Source organism: Macrotis lagotis, chromosome 2 (genome assembly GCF_037893015.1).
Source record: "Macrotis lagotis isolate mMagLag1 chromosome 2, bilby.v1.9.chrom.fasta, whole genome shotgun sequence".
NCBI classification, from domain to species: Eukaryota; Metazoa; Chordata; class Mammalia; order Peramelemorphia; family Peramelidae; genus Macrotis; species Macrotis lagotis.
The window spans coordinates 123,949,307-123,965,099 of NC_133659.1; the positions used below are offsets into that span (position 1 = coordinate 123,949,307).

Sequence of the window (15,793 nt, forward strand, 5' to 3'; positions counted from 1 at the left end):
TATATTCCAGAAGTATAATTTGAAAGTTTTCTTCAGTTACTATCTATCTTGTTTATCTTGTTTATCTTAATTTTTAAAGTGTTCACTAATTGGAAATTAAAGATTTCTTTCATTGATTTCTCTTATTTAAAATTAAATTTCCCTTTAGTAATTTGTTCTAAAAATGCAAGTTTAAAACTTATAACACAGTATTTTATTCATGAAACTTCATTCTGAACCAGACCCCTGTCTTATTTAAGTTCATATCATAGGCACTTAGCCTTTTTCCCAAATAAACTACCTAGAGAAGTTGTTTAATATTTCTTTGTAAATGACTTTTCTTCTGGTCTTTTTCTACTTATGAAGACAAAGAAATTGAGGCCTCTGAAATAGCAACCATTTCTTCATTTCTTGGTAGTCATAATGTTATTTAATTTCAATAACAAGCATTCAGGGGTGGCTAGGTGGCGCAGTGGATAGAGCACCGGCCCTGGAGTCAGTAGTACCTGGGTTCAAATCCTGCCTCAGACACTTAATAATTACCTAGCTGTGTGGCTTTGGGCAAGCCACTTAACCCCATTTGCCTTGCAAAAAAAAATAATAATAATTGCCTAGCTGTGAGGCTTAACCCCCAGTGCCTTAAATTAAAATAAAATAAAATATAAAGAAGTAGTCACTAGAGAAAAACCTGGAACAAAAAAAATAAAGAAAAAATGCTTAATTGACCAAAATCTATGATGTCTAAATTTCAAAGATTAAAAAAAAAAATAGAACTTAGGAATTTTGAATTTTTTTTTGCTTTTTTGTTACTTTTAACTAGGCTTTGGTTTAGTGTTAACAGTTATATGTGTGAAATATATATATATATATTTCTCTACTGCACATTTTATAAACCATGTTTTTAAATTTTAGCAAATTGTTTTTAAAATGTTCTTGTTTTAGGGGGCGGCTAGGTGGCGCAGTGGATAGAGCACTGGCCCTGGAGTCAGGAGTACCTGGGTTCAAATCCGGTCTCAGACATTTAATAATTACCTAGCTGTGTGGCCTTGGGCAAGCCACTTAACCCTATTTGCCTTGTAAAAAAAAAAACCTAAAAAAAGTTAAAAAAATGTTCTTGTTTTGAGAAAGGTGGAGTAAAACTGCAGTTAATTGAAGTAGGTAGTATTAAGCAGTTGTCCCAATATCAAATATAATGATTCATTTTCTGTCATTTGGTATTTATTATAGGGGACCTAATACATGTTTTAGACAAGATTTTTTCAATTTCTGATTTGAATGTTTGAAATATTATGTGAATTTTAATTATGTTAAAAGGTTTCCTTATTATACATTGGTACCACTAGAATATTGCTGTCCTTATAAGGTCGATAAGTATGAAAATATCAGACTTTTTTTAAAATGTGGAATAGGTTTCTCCTGAAGTAGCTGCAAGCTTACAGATGTTGTAAATGAAATTTAACAAAAGGGTAAATTGAGACTTTTCTGAGTAAGCAACAAGAGCATGCTGCTTGTTAATAAATGGGCAATGGCTTGCCTCCATTTATGCCAAAGATGCCTTCTGTAAGTTTTGGGTTGTACAGAACAGAGAACAGAGTGGATGACATAATAGGATTGAAGGCAGCATGATTGGTTATAGGATTGAAACAGGGGGAGCAACATGATTGATTAGAAGTTTGGTAATAGGAGCTAGCTATAATCCCCTCCTTCAGTCCTGAGAGTCCAGGTCCAAGATAACAAACTAAACATTCTAGAAGAATAGCTTGGGGGTGTTCACAGGCATCCCCAAGGCAAGTTAAATTACTTGAGGCAAGAATATATTCAGGATTAACAAGAGAGCTGAATTTCTAAACCTTACCCATTACCTACCAGCTGAATCTCTTGAAATAAGTTCAGAGACAAAGAATCATGACTTAAGCAGTTACAGGACAAAAGCAATTAATTGTAAATAGGATCAATAAAAAAAAAACAATACAGTATTAATTCACTCTTCTTGAAGAGAATCTGATGTGTGTTTTGAATGAAAAAGCTGCTTTTCCTAGTCTTATAGCCTCCCTCATACTTTAGAAATTGAGACTCAGAAGTTTAGTGCCTTACTCTCTTAAAAAAAGATAGATCTTGACCTTTAAAATTGATGTGCTGTGGCTACTCACTAAACGTCTGAGACTGCCTTTTTACCTGTCTTGAACTCTGGATGCAAGTTTATTTATTTCTCGATGATTCACATTACTTAATTTATAAATCAGGCATTGTAGTTTTTACATAAATCACAGAACTTGAGGGAGTAATTTTGGCAAATTACTTTATGCTTCAATTTTCCTCTTTTGTTGAAGTAAAAATAGTTGTAATCTTCCAATTATGTGAATTAAATTAGAGTTTGATTTGGGGTGACCTAGAGAGAGGAAAAGGAAAGAAGTGAGATATGAAAGACATTTAAATGTATAATGAACAAGATTTATTGCCTAATTAGTTGGAAATGCAAAGGTTAGTAGTGAACGAGAATTGAGCTTCACAGTTTGGTCACAACTTATACTGTAGATTTATTTCCTATTTCTCTTTCTTTATGAATTTATGTATTCTAGCTATATGATACACATCATTCTTTTCAGACTTGACATTGTCTCTTCTGCCTGGTCCCAGGCCTTTATTCTTAGACTATTGGGAATATTGTTTTACTAAATTCTTTTCTTTATTCAAGACATAATTTAGGTGCAGCCTGTATTCTATTATGCCTTGATGTTAGAATTACTTTTTCTAGGACTGGGGAGCTTGAAATTGATTTTGGCAGGTAAGGATCATAGAATAGAAAGAGCCTTAAAGAACATCAAATCTATCCCTTTTATTTTATTTTTTACTTTACTGTAGTCAAATAGACCTGAGTTCAAATCTGGCCTCAGACACTTATTAGCTATGTAATCCTGACCAAGTTACCTAACCCTGTTTATCTCAGTTCTTCATCTGTAAAATGAACTGAAGAAGGATACGGCTAAATCATTCCAATATCTTTGCCAGAAATCCCTAAAAGCAGTCATAAAGAGTCAAATAGGACAGAAATAAATGATTCAGCCTTAACAGTCAAAAAAGAGGTTTATTTCATATTGTTTATGAGAGAAGATCAGGAGACCTTAGCACAGGACCTGGCTTCTCTATACCATCTTGGCTGGAAGTCTGTCCTTCATTCTTTTTTTTTTTTTTTTTTTGCAAGGCAGTGGGGTTAAGTGGCTTGCCCAAGGCCACACAGCTAGGTAATTATTAAGTGTCTGAGGCCGGATTTGAACCCAGGTACTCCTGACTCCAAGGCTGGTGCTCTATCCACTGTGCCACCTAGCCACCCTTGGAGCATTCTTTGGATCTATTTTTCACTCAAGTTTCTAAATTTCAATAAGTGAATTATTTTCTTGAGGAGTGGTGTTGATAAGGAAATGAAGATACTTGCATGTTACCTTGGCCTGTAAACCCAGGACCACTATTCTGGTCATGTTTTGCATAATTACAGATTGTGCAAACTGTTCCAAATTCTTTTTTAGCTTCCTTTAAACTTATCATGCATCTTTTTTCTTCTTTCTAACGAAATCGAGCTTAACATTGTTATGGTTGAAATTCCTTCTCTTCATTCCTCTGCGGCCCTTCACAATAACTGTCTAGCCCTTCGGAGAGATGTTAGTATTTTCTGGGATATTGATAGTGTGACTTCTTAGAAATGATCTTCATTTTAGTAGTGTATTGATTAAAGAGTACTATTCATTTTAAATATAAAGAAAATGAAATTGAAATCCAGGCAGGTTCAGTGCTAGTAAAGTGTTCTAGACAGGATTTGAACTTCCTGATTTCAAGTTCAACTTAGAATACCTTGTGTATTTGATTAAATGTGAATTGAGTAGTAGGCACAACTAAGCTACTAGAAAAGGAGATAACAGAATTGAGAGGGGCCAGGAAGACCTCCAAGGGGAGATAAAAATTGAGATGGACTTGAATATGCAGGGCATGATCGAAGAAATGGTAATGAGGGCAGGAGGAATTGAGTGAGCCATATTTGGGAATCTGGGAACAAGGGATGAATCAGTTTGGCAAGATTAGGAGATTCACCTTAAAGAGAGTATTGGGAAATAAGAATCAAAAAATAGGTTGGGGTCAGATTGGAATTGTATACCCGACTATCCACCCTAGTTGGTTTTTAACCCAAAGGTGACTTGATAGAAAAGTAGTATTTTAGGAAGAGAAATATGTCAGGGTTTTATCTGGTGAGAATGTGTAGTGTAGGCAGGAAGATTATTTGGAGGCAATTATAATATTCTGGGCAATATCTGTTTCCTGACTAACTGGGTCATAATTCTTTGTTTCATATCCCATCCAAATATCCCTGGCCATTTTCTTACTGTCTATACTGCATCCACACACATGTATATTCTCTTCTACTTGGAACCATTTTTTTTCCCTGAGAATCTAAATAAAATAGCTGTTGCTCCCCCCTCCCTTTTTAAGTTTATATTGACTTTTTCTGCATTTCCTACTTTTTCCTGGTATCGTTTCCCCTCCTCAATCACGTAACAAATAATATTTTTTCAAAACCAAAAGAAAAAGAAGAGGGAAAAATCAGTATAACTGATAAAGGAAGTCAGAACATATGTATAATGTGTAAATCTTATAGATCCCAATCTCTAAAATGGGGTGAGGTGGGAGTGTTTTATCATAATCTTCTTTTGAGCCAGACTTGTTCTTTATAATTTTGCAGCATTCACTTTGGATTGTGTGTGTGTTTGTAGTAGTACTGTAGTCATAGTACATATTATTTTCTTGGTTCTACTTACTTTACTCTGCATTAATTCATGTAGATCTTATCACATCTCATCATTTCTTATAGCATGATTATATTCTATTATTCATATACTTCAATTTAGCTATTCTGCAGTCAGTGGGCATCTGCTGAGTTTTCAACTCTTTGTTATCATAAAGAAGATTTCTATAAATATTTTGCTATATATGGATATTTATCAGTGCTCTCTGGAGTACAAGCAAAGAACAAAATCTCTGGTTCAAAGGATATGGCTATTTTGATAAGTTTTATTTGAATAATTCCAAATTGCTTTTTATAATGGTTATAATGGTTATCCTGGTTCTTAACTCCACCCGCATTGCACTAATGCCTTCCCTCAAGCTCTTCATTATTGACTATTCTATTTTTCGTGAACTTAGCCAGTTTGCAGTGTAGAAGATGAAACCCTAGCATTGTTTTCATTGTGTATCTCTTATTAATGATTTAGAGTATTGCTTTTATATGGTTGGTTATACTTTGCTCTTATTCTTTTGAAAAGGTTCATACCCATTTTCTAGAGAATAGCCTTTGTACCATTGTTTCTAGAATGGGAATGTCATTAGAGATCCCTTCATCTGCGTTTATGACCCTTATGCTTTAGTAGATCGAAGCACCTTTCTATAGCCACTTCTTCTAGTATATGTAAAGCTTACCCACTTTGAGAGTACAAGTCCCTGAAAATGAAACAGGTTACTTTTATATTTGTATCCCTTACATGTGACTCAAAACTATTTTTTTTATTGTTTTTTGAATTTTACAATTTTTCCCCCATTTTGTTTCCCTTCCCCTACCCCTCCCAGAAGACAGTCTGATAGTTTTTACATTGTTTCCATGCTAAAACATTGATCAAAATTGAATATGTTGAGAGAGAAATCATATACTTAAGGAAAAAATAAAATATAAGAATCTAAGAAAAAATATCTTACATAATAAGAACCCTTTTTTTAAGTTAGAGGCAATAGTCTTTGGTCTTTGTTCAAACCCCACAATTCTTTCTCTGGATACAGATGCTATTCTCCATCATAGATACCCCAAAATTATGCCTGATTGTTGCACTGATGAAATGAGCAAGTCCATTAAAGTAGATCATCAACCCCATGTTGCTGTTAGGGTGTACAGTGTTCTTCTGGTTCTGCTTATCTCGCTCAGCATCAATCTGTGCAAATCCTTCCAGGATTCTCTGAATTCTCATCCTTCCTGGTTTCTAATAGAAAAATAGTGTTTTCATTTGTTCAGCCATTCCCCAATTGATGGATATTCACTTGATTTCCAATTCTTTGCCACCACAAACAACACTGCTATGAATATTTTTGTACAAGTGATGGGTTTTTTTTACCCTTTTTCATGATATTTCAGGGTATAAACCCAGTAGTGGTATTGCTGGATCAAAGGGTATGCACATTTTTATTGCCCTTTGAGTGTAATTCCAAATTGCTCTCCAGAAAGGCTGGATGAGTTCACAGCTCCACCAACAATGTATTAGTATCCCAGATATCCCTTCCAACATTGATTATTGTCCTTTCTGGTCATTGTCCTTTCTGGTCTGGTGTCTTGGTGGCACAAAGTATTTAAATGCTTTTGGTTCATTTTGCAGAAGTGACTAAAGCATTTTGAGCCTTGTAGTGGCAGAATGATAATTCCTATGTCATAATAAGAAAATTTTGAAGAATAAATTTAGAAGGATAAATTTGTAGAGAAGTTAGAATAATAGATTTGTTTCTGAAATGGTGTGAAATGAATAAGTGTCTCGTAGCCTACAGCTATAGCTTTATAACTGAAGAATTCGATTTGGTTTTTGGAAGTAAGACGTTGATTCTGTAATTGTTATTATTGTTTCCTTATACCTTAGCTACAGTATTTACTTCACTGCTTCTGATTGTGTCTGTGTGTATGTGGTTTTTTTTTTTTCAACAGCCAAACAGTTGAGCATCTTGTTCAATTAGTAGAAATGCATGGAAGTGATATCTGGTGGACTCTTCCTCCTGACCAGCTTCTGCCTAAAAATGTAGTATCTGAGGTAAATTTCTCATTGCAAATGTTGAATACTAAAGTGCTTGGGGTGATTTTTTTTTAAGTTTAATAATTATTTTATAAATAAATTTTTAAATTGGCTTTTTAGTTAGTAAAATTCAAAAATCGTAATCTAGGCTTAAAAATAGGGTCTTTCTACCTGGAGCAGGATAGGATTTAATATTGTGGGGGGGGGTCCCTTGTCACTCTATTCAGATAGGGTGATATAGGAATAAGAGTGTTGGATTTTGAATTGAAAAGCTGTGTTCAAGTCCCAAATCTCAGTTTCTAACACTCTGCTACTGAGCAAGTTGTTTTACTTTTGGGCCTCAGTCTCCTCATATATGCAAAATAGAAATAATAACCCTTGCATTACCTACTCTCAAGGTTGTGAGGGGAAAAAGTGTTTTTAAATGAAAGCTGTGTGTACATTTCTGCTAATATTAGTGACCTGAAGTTCAATTTTAAGCTACAATGTGTCATAAATACTTATATTTATGTTGGAAGTTGCTCAGAGTTAGTCTGTAAAAGTTGGTAAGTCTCAGATATCTGGAATCCCTTCTAAACCTTAAATCTCTGACTTAAGATCCTTTTTTTAAAAATAGATGCCACTAGTCAAGCAGATAACCCAAGGGGCAATGGAAAAGATATAACTGGGTATAAGTAAAGACATTAAGGAAATATATAATAGGAAAAGGAAGTGGTGGAAAGTATGAAAACAAATTATGGATAGCCCAACTCCTAACAAATTAAAAATGATTTGGAGGATAATGTCCTGGGTGTTGAATTGACCTGCTGTGGGGAACATAGGGGAAGGCATAGACAAGGATCCCATGGAACAGGAGGGCATGATTGACTTGCAATCTGCATAAACAGAGGGCGTCCTTAGAAGCTGGGACAAATAAAAAGAAACAGGTCTTGTCTCTAGCAATTTATAGAAGGAAATTAGGGTGTACATAGACAATGTGCTAATTGGATTATTTTGTTTTTAGTTTTTTTGCAAGGCATTGGGGTTAAGTGGCTTGCCCACAGCCACACAACTAGGTAATTATTAAGTGTCTGAGGCCAGATTTGAACTCAGGTCCTCCTGACTCCAGGGCTGGTGCTCTATCCACTGTGCCACCTAGCCTCCCCTTGCTAATTGAATTGTTCAATTCCATTCAAGAAGCATGAAATGTGAAAGGATCAACTGAAAGAGAAATCACATCCAGCTTGTTAAATATTTGTGTTGTAATGGGATAGACAGAAGAAAAAACTTGATTTTACTTAATGCTTAGAAAAATGTTTGAATATTTTAATAATTTTGTTAGTATACATAGATTTAGTATAAGAAAATTCAGTGACAGCTGAAGTATAAGTTTATCTGAATTTAATGATAGTATGTTACCTAATTATAATGTTTTTGTGTAATTAAAAATGCTTTTTTTTTTTTCACTTCTGTCTCATTAGCTTGGTGGTCCTGATGCATTGGAATATGTGCCAGGTCAGGATATCTTGGATATATGGTTTGAAAGTGGAACGTCATGGAATTGTGTTCTTCCAGGTATTAAATAAAGAGAATGTCATTTTATGTCATCATTAAAAGCTTTGAGATCTAAAAAATATGTGGGGAAACTCAAAACCTGAAATAAATTTCCTCTTTTTAAAAATTAATCTTAGAATTGTAACATTATTTTAGCAATATTATACTGATGCAGGTTAAATAATATATTTTATGGTGCTTGTCCATGGCAGAACCTGGATTGTACACAATACAGGTCTACTCTGGACATGCTTTCTGAATATTTTATGACATAACATTTTTTTTAAATACACATAAAAGTATATAACAATACTATTCTTCTATTCTTTTGCTTAATTACTTTGATTAAGAGAAATGAAATATAGAGGGGGAAATGTTTTACTAAGGTAATTAAGTATGAAAGATAGGAAAAGGAGAAAGTGACTGAAAGAGTCTAAATAAATAAATGATTCAGAGTGTTTACATTTAAAAGATTTAGTTTGTTTTTTTCTCCAGAAATGCCACTAATTAGCAAAGTAAGAATTTTCTTAAACTATATCTATTCAATAGATGGTCAACCTAATACTCAGGAAGCTACCTTCAAAATCTTTTATAATATTGTTAATAAATTCAATGACAACTTAAGTATTGTTTTTCTGAATTTAGCAATATTACCTCTTGTACTGTTTTTGTATGCTACTTAATCTCAAGTAGTTTGAGTCTCTAGTGTTTAACATTTTTTCCAGATATACTAAAGTTTCTATTTTGCAAAAAAAAGCAATCATTATTGTTAGGACAAATAGTCTTTTGTAGTGATTACTGATATTAGATGCTCTGATTATCTTTTAGCCTTCATACCCATTTTCACTTTTGTCCTGACAAGATTTAGCAAAGAGAGGGTTTTATTTTACAAATTTGGCATTAGGTCAAATATATCTTCAATTAAGAGATTAAAATGGAGTTTTAAAAAAATCAAGACCTGAAAATTTTAAAAGAATTCTATTTTACAATCAATTCTTTAAATAATAAATTCACTCAGGGGTGGCTAGGTGGTGTAGTGGATAAAGCACCGGCCCTGGAGTCAGGAGTGCCTGGGTTCAAATCCGGTCTCGGACACTTAATAATTAACCTAGCTGTGTGGCCTTGGGCAAGCCACTTAACCCCGTTTGCCTTGCAAAAAAAAAAAACCTAAAAAAAAATAAATTCACTCATATTCACAACATTTGGAGAGGTGGTAGAGAGTGAGACAATCAGGATTTAGGTGACTTTAACTAGTGTCAAGTGTCTGAGGCCGAATTTGAACTCTGTTCCTCCTGACTTCAGGGCCAGTGCTTTTATCCACAGCACCACCCAGCTGCCCCTAAAATATTAATAAAGAATGTTTAAAAGAAATGTTTGTATTAATCCTCATTAATTTTGTTTTCATTTTAAAATGAATACAAAGAGCTCCTTACTTATTATTCTGATTCCAATAAGAGAACAGGAAGCCTTGAGGTAAATAATCATGCTTTAACAGCTATCTCGTAAATATTGAAACTTCCTTTAATTTTGCAGATCTAATGTTATTGCCCTTGCTTTGTAGCTATTCAGGGGTAAGTTAATTGGTGTCATCCTTCTCTGACTCTTTCCCACCTGCCCCACCCTCCCTTTTTTGTTTTTGTTTGTTTCTTTTGGACCATAACACTTTAGAAGCACCTGCAAGACTGGCAGAATAAGCAAGAGTGTCCTTTTAGTCCTTACCAGATGTTGAATCCCCAGGTCTCATACCCATTGTATAGTTGATATTTCTGAATTACTTATATGCTACAGACAACAGCATCTCTTTTTATCATTTATTTTATAGTGCACAAATATATGCAGATTATCATTAATATAAATTATAAACTATAATATAATATATGAATGTTATATATCAATATAAATATAAAAAGACAAACAATACAAATATGAATTATTGGATAATTTGTATTTATAACTACTTTAACAGATTAGTACTAGTGCATGTTAATGATTTCCTAATTTGGATATTCTTGCAGTCATCTTAATTTTGGAATTCTATAACCTTTTTTCATGTACCCTCAGTCCCGCCCTTTCTTGTTTTCTTTTATACAATGCCCTTTTTTTTGTTTTTGTTTTTGTTTTTTTGCAAGGCAAACGGGGTTAAGTGGCTTGCCCAAGGCCACACAGCTAGGTAATTATTAAGTGTCCGAGACGGGATTTGAACCCAGGTACTCCTGACTCCAGGGCCGGTGCTTTATCCACTGCGCCACCTAGCCACCCCAATGCCTTTTCTAATCTTCAAAATCGTCCTGTTTATTAGTTTCCTCTCTGCTGTCTACGTGTCCAAGTCTCAATTTTTTAAAAAATCCTTTCTAGAGTTTTACCATTTTAATAAACTACTATAATTTATCTCTCCTCCTCCTCCTTAAACTTCTTGAAAATTGCCTATACTCAATTTTTTTCTCATCTTTTCTCACATTGTTCTGATTCTGGATGTCTTTCTTCCCTGTCAGTGGGAGCATTTCAAGAGCTATTGCTTTTTTCTCTATCATGGATGTATTGGATCCTGTATTTGTTTGCTCTCTTACCCACTATGATATAAGCTGTTGGAAGGAAGGGACTGTTTTTGCTTTCTCTTTGTACTACTGAAGCTTGGTTCAGAAACTCACACAGTATTTAATAAAAGCTCATTTGATGAATACCTACAGATACGCTGAATAAACAAAAATGCAGAATATATTTATACCAACTGTTCATAATGTATGCATACATAATGTACATGATTAAAAAGAATAAAAGGCATGCAATTTTCATAACTGCCAGATCTGAATGTGAAAGTATCTTTTTTCTATTTTAGTTAACTCTGAATTTGTTTTTTCTTTATGTTTCTATAATTTGCAGACCAAAGAGCAGATTTGTACTTGGAGGGAAAAGACCAGCTCGGAGGCTGGTTTCATTCTTCTTTATTAACTAGTTTGGCAGCAAAGAATAGAGCTCCTTTTAAGTAAGTATGTACTTCCCAAATAAGCCAGGCTGCACATTTCAGTGAAATTATTAAGCACCTATGAAAGACCAAACACAGTGTTTGGTGGAGTGGAGTTGGATGCCAAAAAATCAAAACATGCTTCCTGGCTTCTGAGTCCTTAAAATATCATTGGGGGATTTGGGGCGGCTAGGTGGCACAGTGGATAGAGTACTGGCCTTGGAGTCAGGAGTGCCTGAGTTCAAATCCAGCCTCAGGCACTTAATAATGACCTAGCTGTGTGGCCTTGGGCAAACCACTTAACCCTATTGCCTTGCAAAAAAAAAAAAATATTGGGGCATAAGATATATATATATATGAAATCAATGACATGTACTTAAAGTTAAATTCTTTTTACCATAGATTATAAATCCTATAGGTGGATCATAATAACCTGTCATAATTGAGGGAGGAGTTTTGATTGAGGAATTGGTAAGCTTTGGATAGACAGAGGGAATGGGATATGCTTAGAGGAGGAGAGAATATTTTGAACCCTAAATACCATTTATACTTCTAATATTCACAAACATTTGGTAACAGAGCCTAGAATTTAACTTGACTTAGAATGACAGTATTGTAACTTCCATTGGATTAGAAACTGAAATATAACATAAAAATATAAGAGTTTTACAAAATTAGTTGGAGATTAAGAGGCAATGTGGTATAGTAACAGGCCCTGAAGTCAAGATCTGACATCACCTTCCACCTCTGAGATAATAGTAGCTACATGATCTTGACTGAATCATTTTTACTATATGATAGTACTTCAAATAAATAAGAAGTTGCAGAACATTTATTAATATTCATTGATAAAAGGAGTTTCCTTCTCTGGAAATGCTCTACACTGATGAAAATCACAACTTCAGACCAGAAGAAAAAATTTATATTATCACTATTTATTTTTACTAGATTGAAACTCTTTTGTCCATTCCATCTTGACTATCTCCCCAAATGAGTCCAAAACAAAAATTTAATGTTTTTCTTAGATTCCTAGACATAATTGATATGTTCTCAAGGTTTTTAGTGCTCTTCACCTCCTCTTGTTGAATAATGATTGAAAGCTCAGAATGAATGATACCTGTGACTGCTGCCACAAAAGGAAAGCAGTTTTTAAGAACCTTACTGCCAAAAGATGAAAGAATTTTGGAAGGATAATTAGCTACTATAGTCAATTGTATATGCTACCAGATATTAATAGAATAGTAAATGTTTTTCCTCCAAATTTTCATTTATAAAACATTTATCTTATTTATTTTTCTTTCCCTTAACTAAAAAAAATCACATTTAGACTCATATTTTTACCAAAGCACTTTGCTGTGTGGACCTTTTTCTTTTAATGCCACCTATTTTAAGCAACTTGATTAAGTGTGTTGATTTTAATAACTTTACAAAAGATTGTCATAATTTTTAAGGCAGTTTGTGTTTTATTATCTAATACTCTTGCTTATGAAAATGGTTGATTTTCCTTTTCAGGACTGTTTTGGTTCATGGTTTTACTCTTAGTGAAAAAGGAGAAAAGATGTCTAAATCTCTTGGAAATGTGATTAGTCCAGATCTTATCATCAATGGAGGCCAAGTAAGTGATTTATAAAAAATATATGTATTTTTTATATAATATATCTATCATATTGTAATTATTAATATTATATATTTATTATGTTTTCTGAAATACATAAAATATAATTTATTCATTAAAACATTTTATAGTTTTTAGATTGTTCTAATATTTAACTCCTTGATTTTTTTTAAATTGCTTTATGTATCATGTGGAGTCACTTGCCAAGGGATCTTTCCCTGTCTTCATTTTTCAAATGATGGAACTAAAAAATGGAGGTTGTTTGTTCTATCTAAGGTCATGCTAATATTCAATATAATATTAGATTTGAGTTTATATTTAGGGATTAAGTCATACTTATTTTTAGACAAGTATCAGTTTCATATGAATTATTTTAAATTTTTGTCTCTTTCATAAACAGTTCAAGTGTTTTTTGTTCAGTCATTTTTTTCAGTTGTATCCGACTCTTAATCAACCTCTTTGTGTGTTCTTGATTTTAGATATTAGATTTGGGTTTTTTTTTTTTCCACAAGGCATTGGGGTTAAGTGAATTCTTAAGTGTCTGAAGTCAAATTTGAACTCAGGTCCTCCTGACTCCAGGACTGAGGCCCTATCCACTGTGCCACCTAGCTACCCCAACTTTAGATATAAGAGTAGTGTATATTCCCTTCTCTAGTTCATTTTTCAGTGAGGAAATTGAGGCAAACAGTGAAATGATTTGCTTAGGTTCATACAGTAAAAGTTAGAGGCCAGATTTTAACTCAGGAAGATGAGTCTTCTGACTCCAGTTTAATAACAAGCAATTAATAGTCACTACAATTCTAATATATTATCCAGCCTATATTATAAAATATAATCCACCTATTATTTTATATATGAGAAGGCTACTAGGAGAAGATAAGACTTCAGAAAAAACAACCTATTAAATATTCACTTTATTTTGGTACACTTAGAAAATTGATACATTTATCTTTGGAGAATTGAAGATCATTGATATTATTAACAGACATAAATCAGTGTTGCTGATAATCTTCACTTTTTTAGCCCATAATATTGATCAACTTAAGATCATAGGATAGTAGAATGAGAGATGGAAGGGACCCTAAATGCCTGATTTTATATGTAAACAAGTCAGAGGAGATTATGTGCTTTGCTAAAGATTGCAGATAGTAAATATCAGGTAACATTTTGACTCAGAGCTTCCAATTCAAGAGCTTCCCTTTACAATAAGCTAATTTGTTTTCTAGAAAGTAAATTACACAGACCAAGAATATATTACTATTTGAACCTCATTTTTATTGGTATTCTGAACCTTCAATATTGGATTGAAATATTCCTACTTCACATACTGCTTATGGACCTACTTTGACATGCATAGTTTAATAATACTGGTTTTATTTCTCTCATAAAAAGGATAAAAGCAAAGATCCTCCCTATGGCGTAGATGTCCTTCGATGGTGGGTAGCTGAATCAAATGTCTTCAATGAGGTGAAGATTGGACCCCGTGTACTTAATGCAGCCAGAGATGATATTGACAAGGTCAGAGGAACTAAACTCTATATTTCTGGAAACAATTGCAATTAGAAATACATTTTGCTTTTAAAGAAGCTAGAAAAATTATTAATTTCAGTTTTTCCTAAATATCATGCACTTAGAATATTTTAGTTTTCACTTGCTATTTTAGCTTCTACAAATAATAGATTCTAGTAATAACTTACATACTGTCTTAGCTCTGTTTTATGTATTTGTGTATTATCTCATTTTTTAAGTACTTAGAATTATTAAATTTTTTCTTTATTTACTTTTTGAGTTTTGTTTTTAATATCACATTCATTTCTGAATATACCTCTTTCTACCTTCCTTTGTGACCAAGATTTTTATAAAAAGAGAAGCAAGCTAATTCAGCAAAGCCCGTGTGCACATTTACTATTTCTGATGTGCAATATTCTATCTGCAAAGCATGTCTCTGCCTCCCTTCCACTCCTTCCCTCTTAACCCAAACCTAAAGGGGTGAGTTACATTTTCTCAACTCTTTTCTGAAGTCAGTCAACATATACTTATTTATTAAAACATTTTATTTTTTCCAATTATATGTAAAAACATTCCAAAAAATGAAAAAAAAGTTTTTTTAAATTTTGATTTCCAGATTCTCTGCTTTCCTTTCCCCTTCTTAAGAAAGCAAGGCAATTTGATATAAACTATATGTGAGCAATCAGGCAAAACATATTTCTATGGTAGTCATTCTGTGGGGGGGAAAAACCCTAAGGAAAAAAAAATTTTATTTAAAAAGCATGCTTTGCTCTGCATTCAGATTTCATCAATTATTTGAAGTTGGATAACATTTTTCAGTTTAGTAGCAGAGAATTTTTTCATTTGACTTAGGTAATTTTGATTTCTTCTTCTGAAAACTGCCTATTTATATCTTTTGACCATTTAACAAATGGGCACTGACTTGTATTCTTACAAATGACTCATTTTTCTTAATATTTGAGAAATGAGTCCTATTTTATAAAAACTTGCAAAAAATTTTTTTCAGTTTATGATTTTTAACTGTATTTTCCTCCTATTTTTCCTGTTTATCCTTATCTCTTTTTCTCTTGTCTCTCCTTTCACCCTGTCTTTCCTCAAGTTTTTGCTTCTGATCATCACAAAGTGTCCTACGTTCTACCCAGACCCTGTATCCCTTTTTCTGTTTCCCTATAGGGTAAGGTAGATTTCTCCATCCACCTGAGTGTGTTTTCCCTCTTTTAGCCAATTCCAGTGAAAAAAACATTTGCATTGTCTACCACTGTACCATCTTCTCCTCTACTGTAAAAGCTCTTTCCTACCTTTTTTTTTTATGTGAGATAGTTTGTACCATTCATCTTCTCCTTTACCCCCTTTTTTTTCTGGTGTATCTCTCTTTTTCACTTTTGC

At 33.3% G+C, this 15,793-nt stretch overlaps 1 protein-coding gene across 2 annotated transcripts in view; it reads left to right on the forward strand.

Moving 5' to 3' along the window:
• The window catches only part of IARS2 (isoleucyl-tRNA synthetase 2, mitochondrial), a 66,566-nt gene that overhangs the window by 37,149 nt on the left and 13,624 nt on the right, over window positions 1-15,793 (forward strand). For both annotated transcript variants that reach the window (XM_074222702.1, XM_074222703.1), the window contains exons 13-17: window positions 6,704-6,806; window positions 8,249-8,342; window positions 11,202-11,304; window positions 12,796-12,898; window positions 14,291-14,416. In XM_074222702.1, the coding sequence (XP_074078803.1) occupies window positions 6,704-6,806; window positions 8,249-8,342; window positions 11,202-11,304; window positions 12,796-12,898; window positions 14,291-14,416 (529 nt within the window). The remainder of the gene's footprint in view (window positions 1-6,703; window positions 6,807-8,248; window positions 8,343-11,201; window positions 11,305-12,795; window positions 12,899-14,290; window positions 14,417-15,793) is intronic.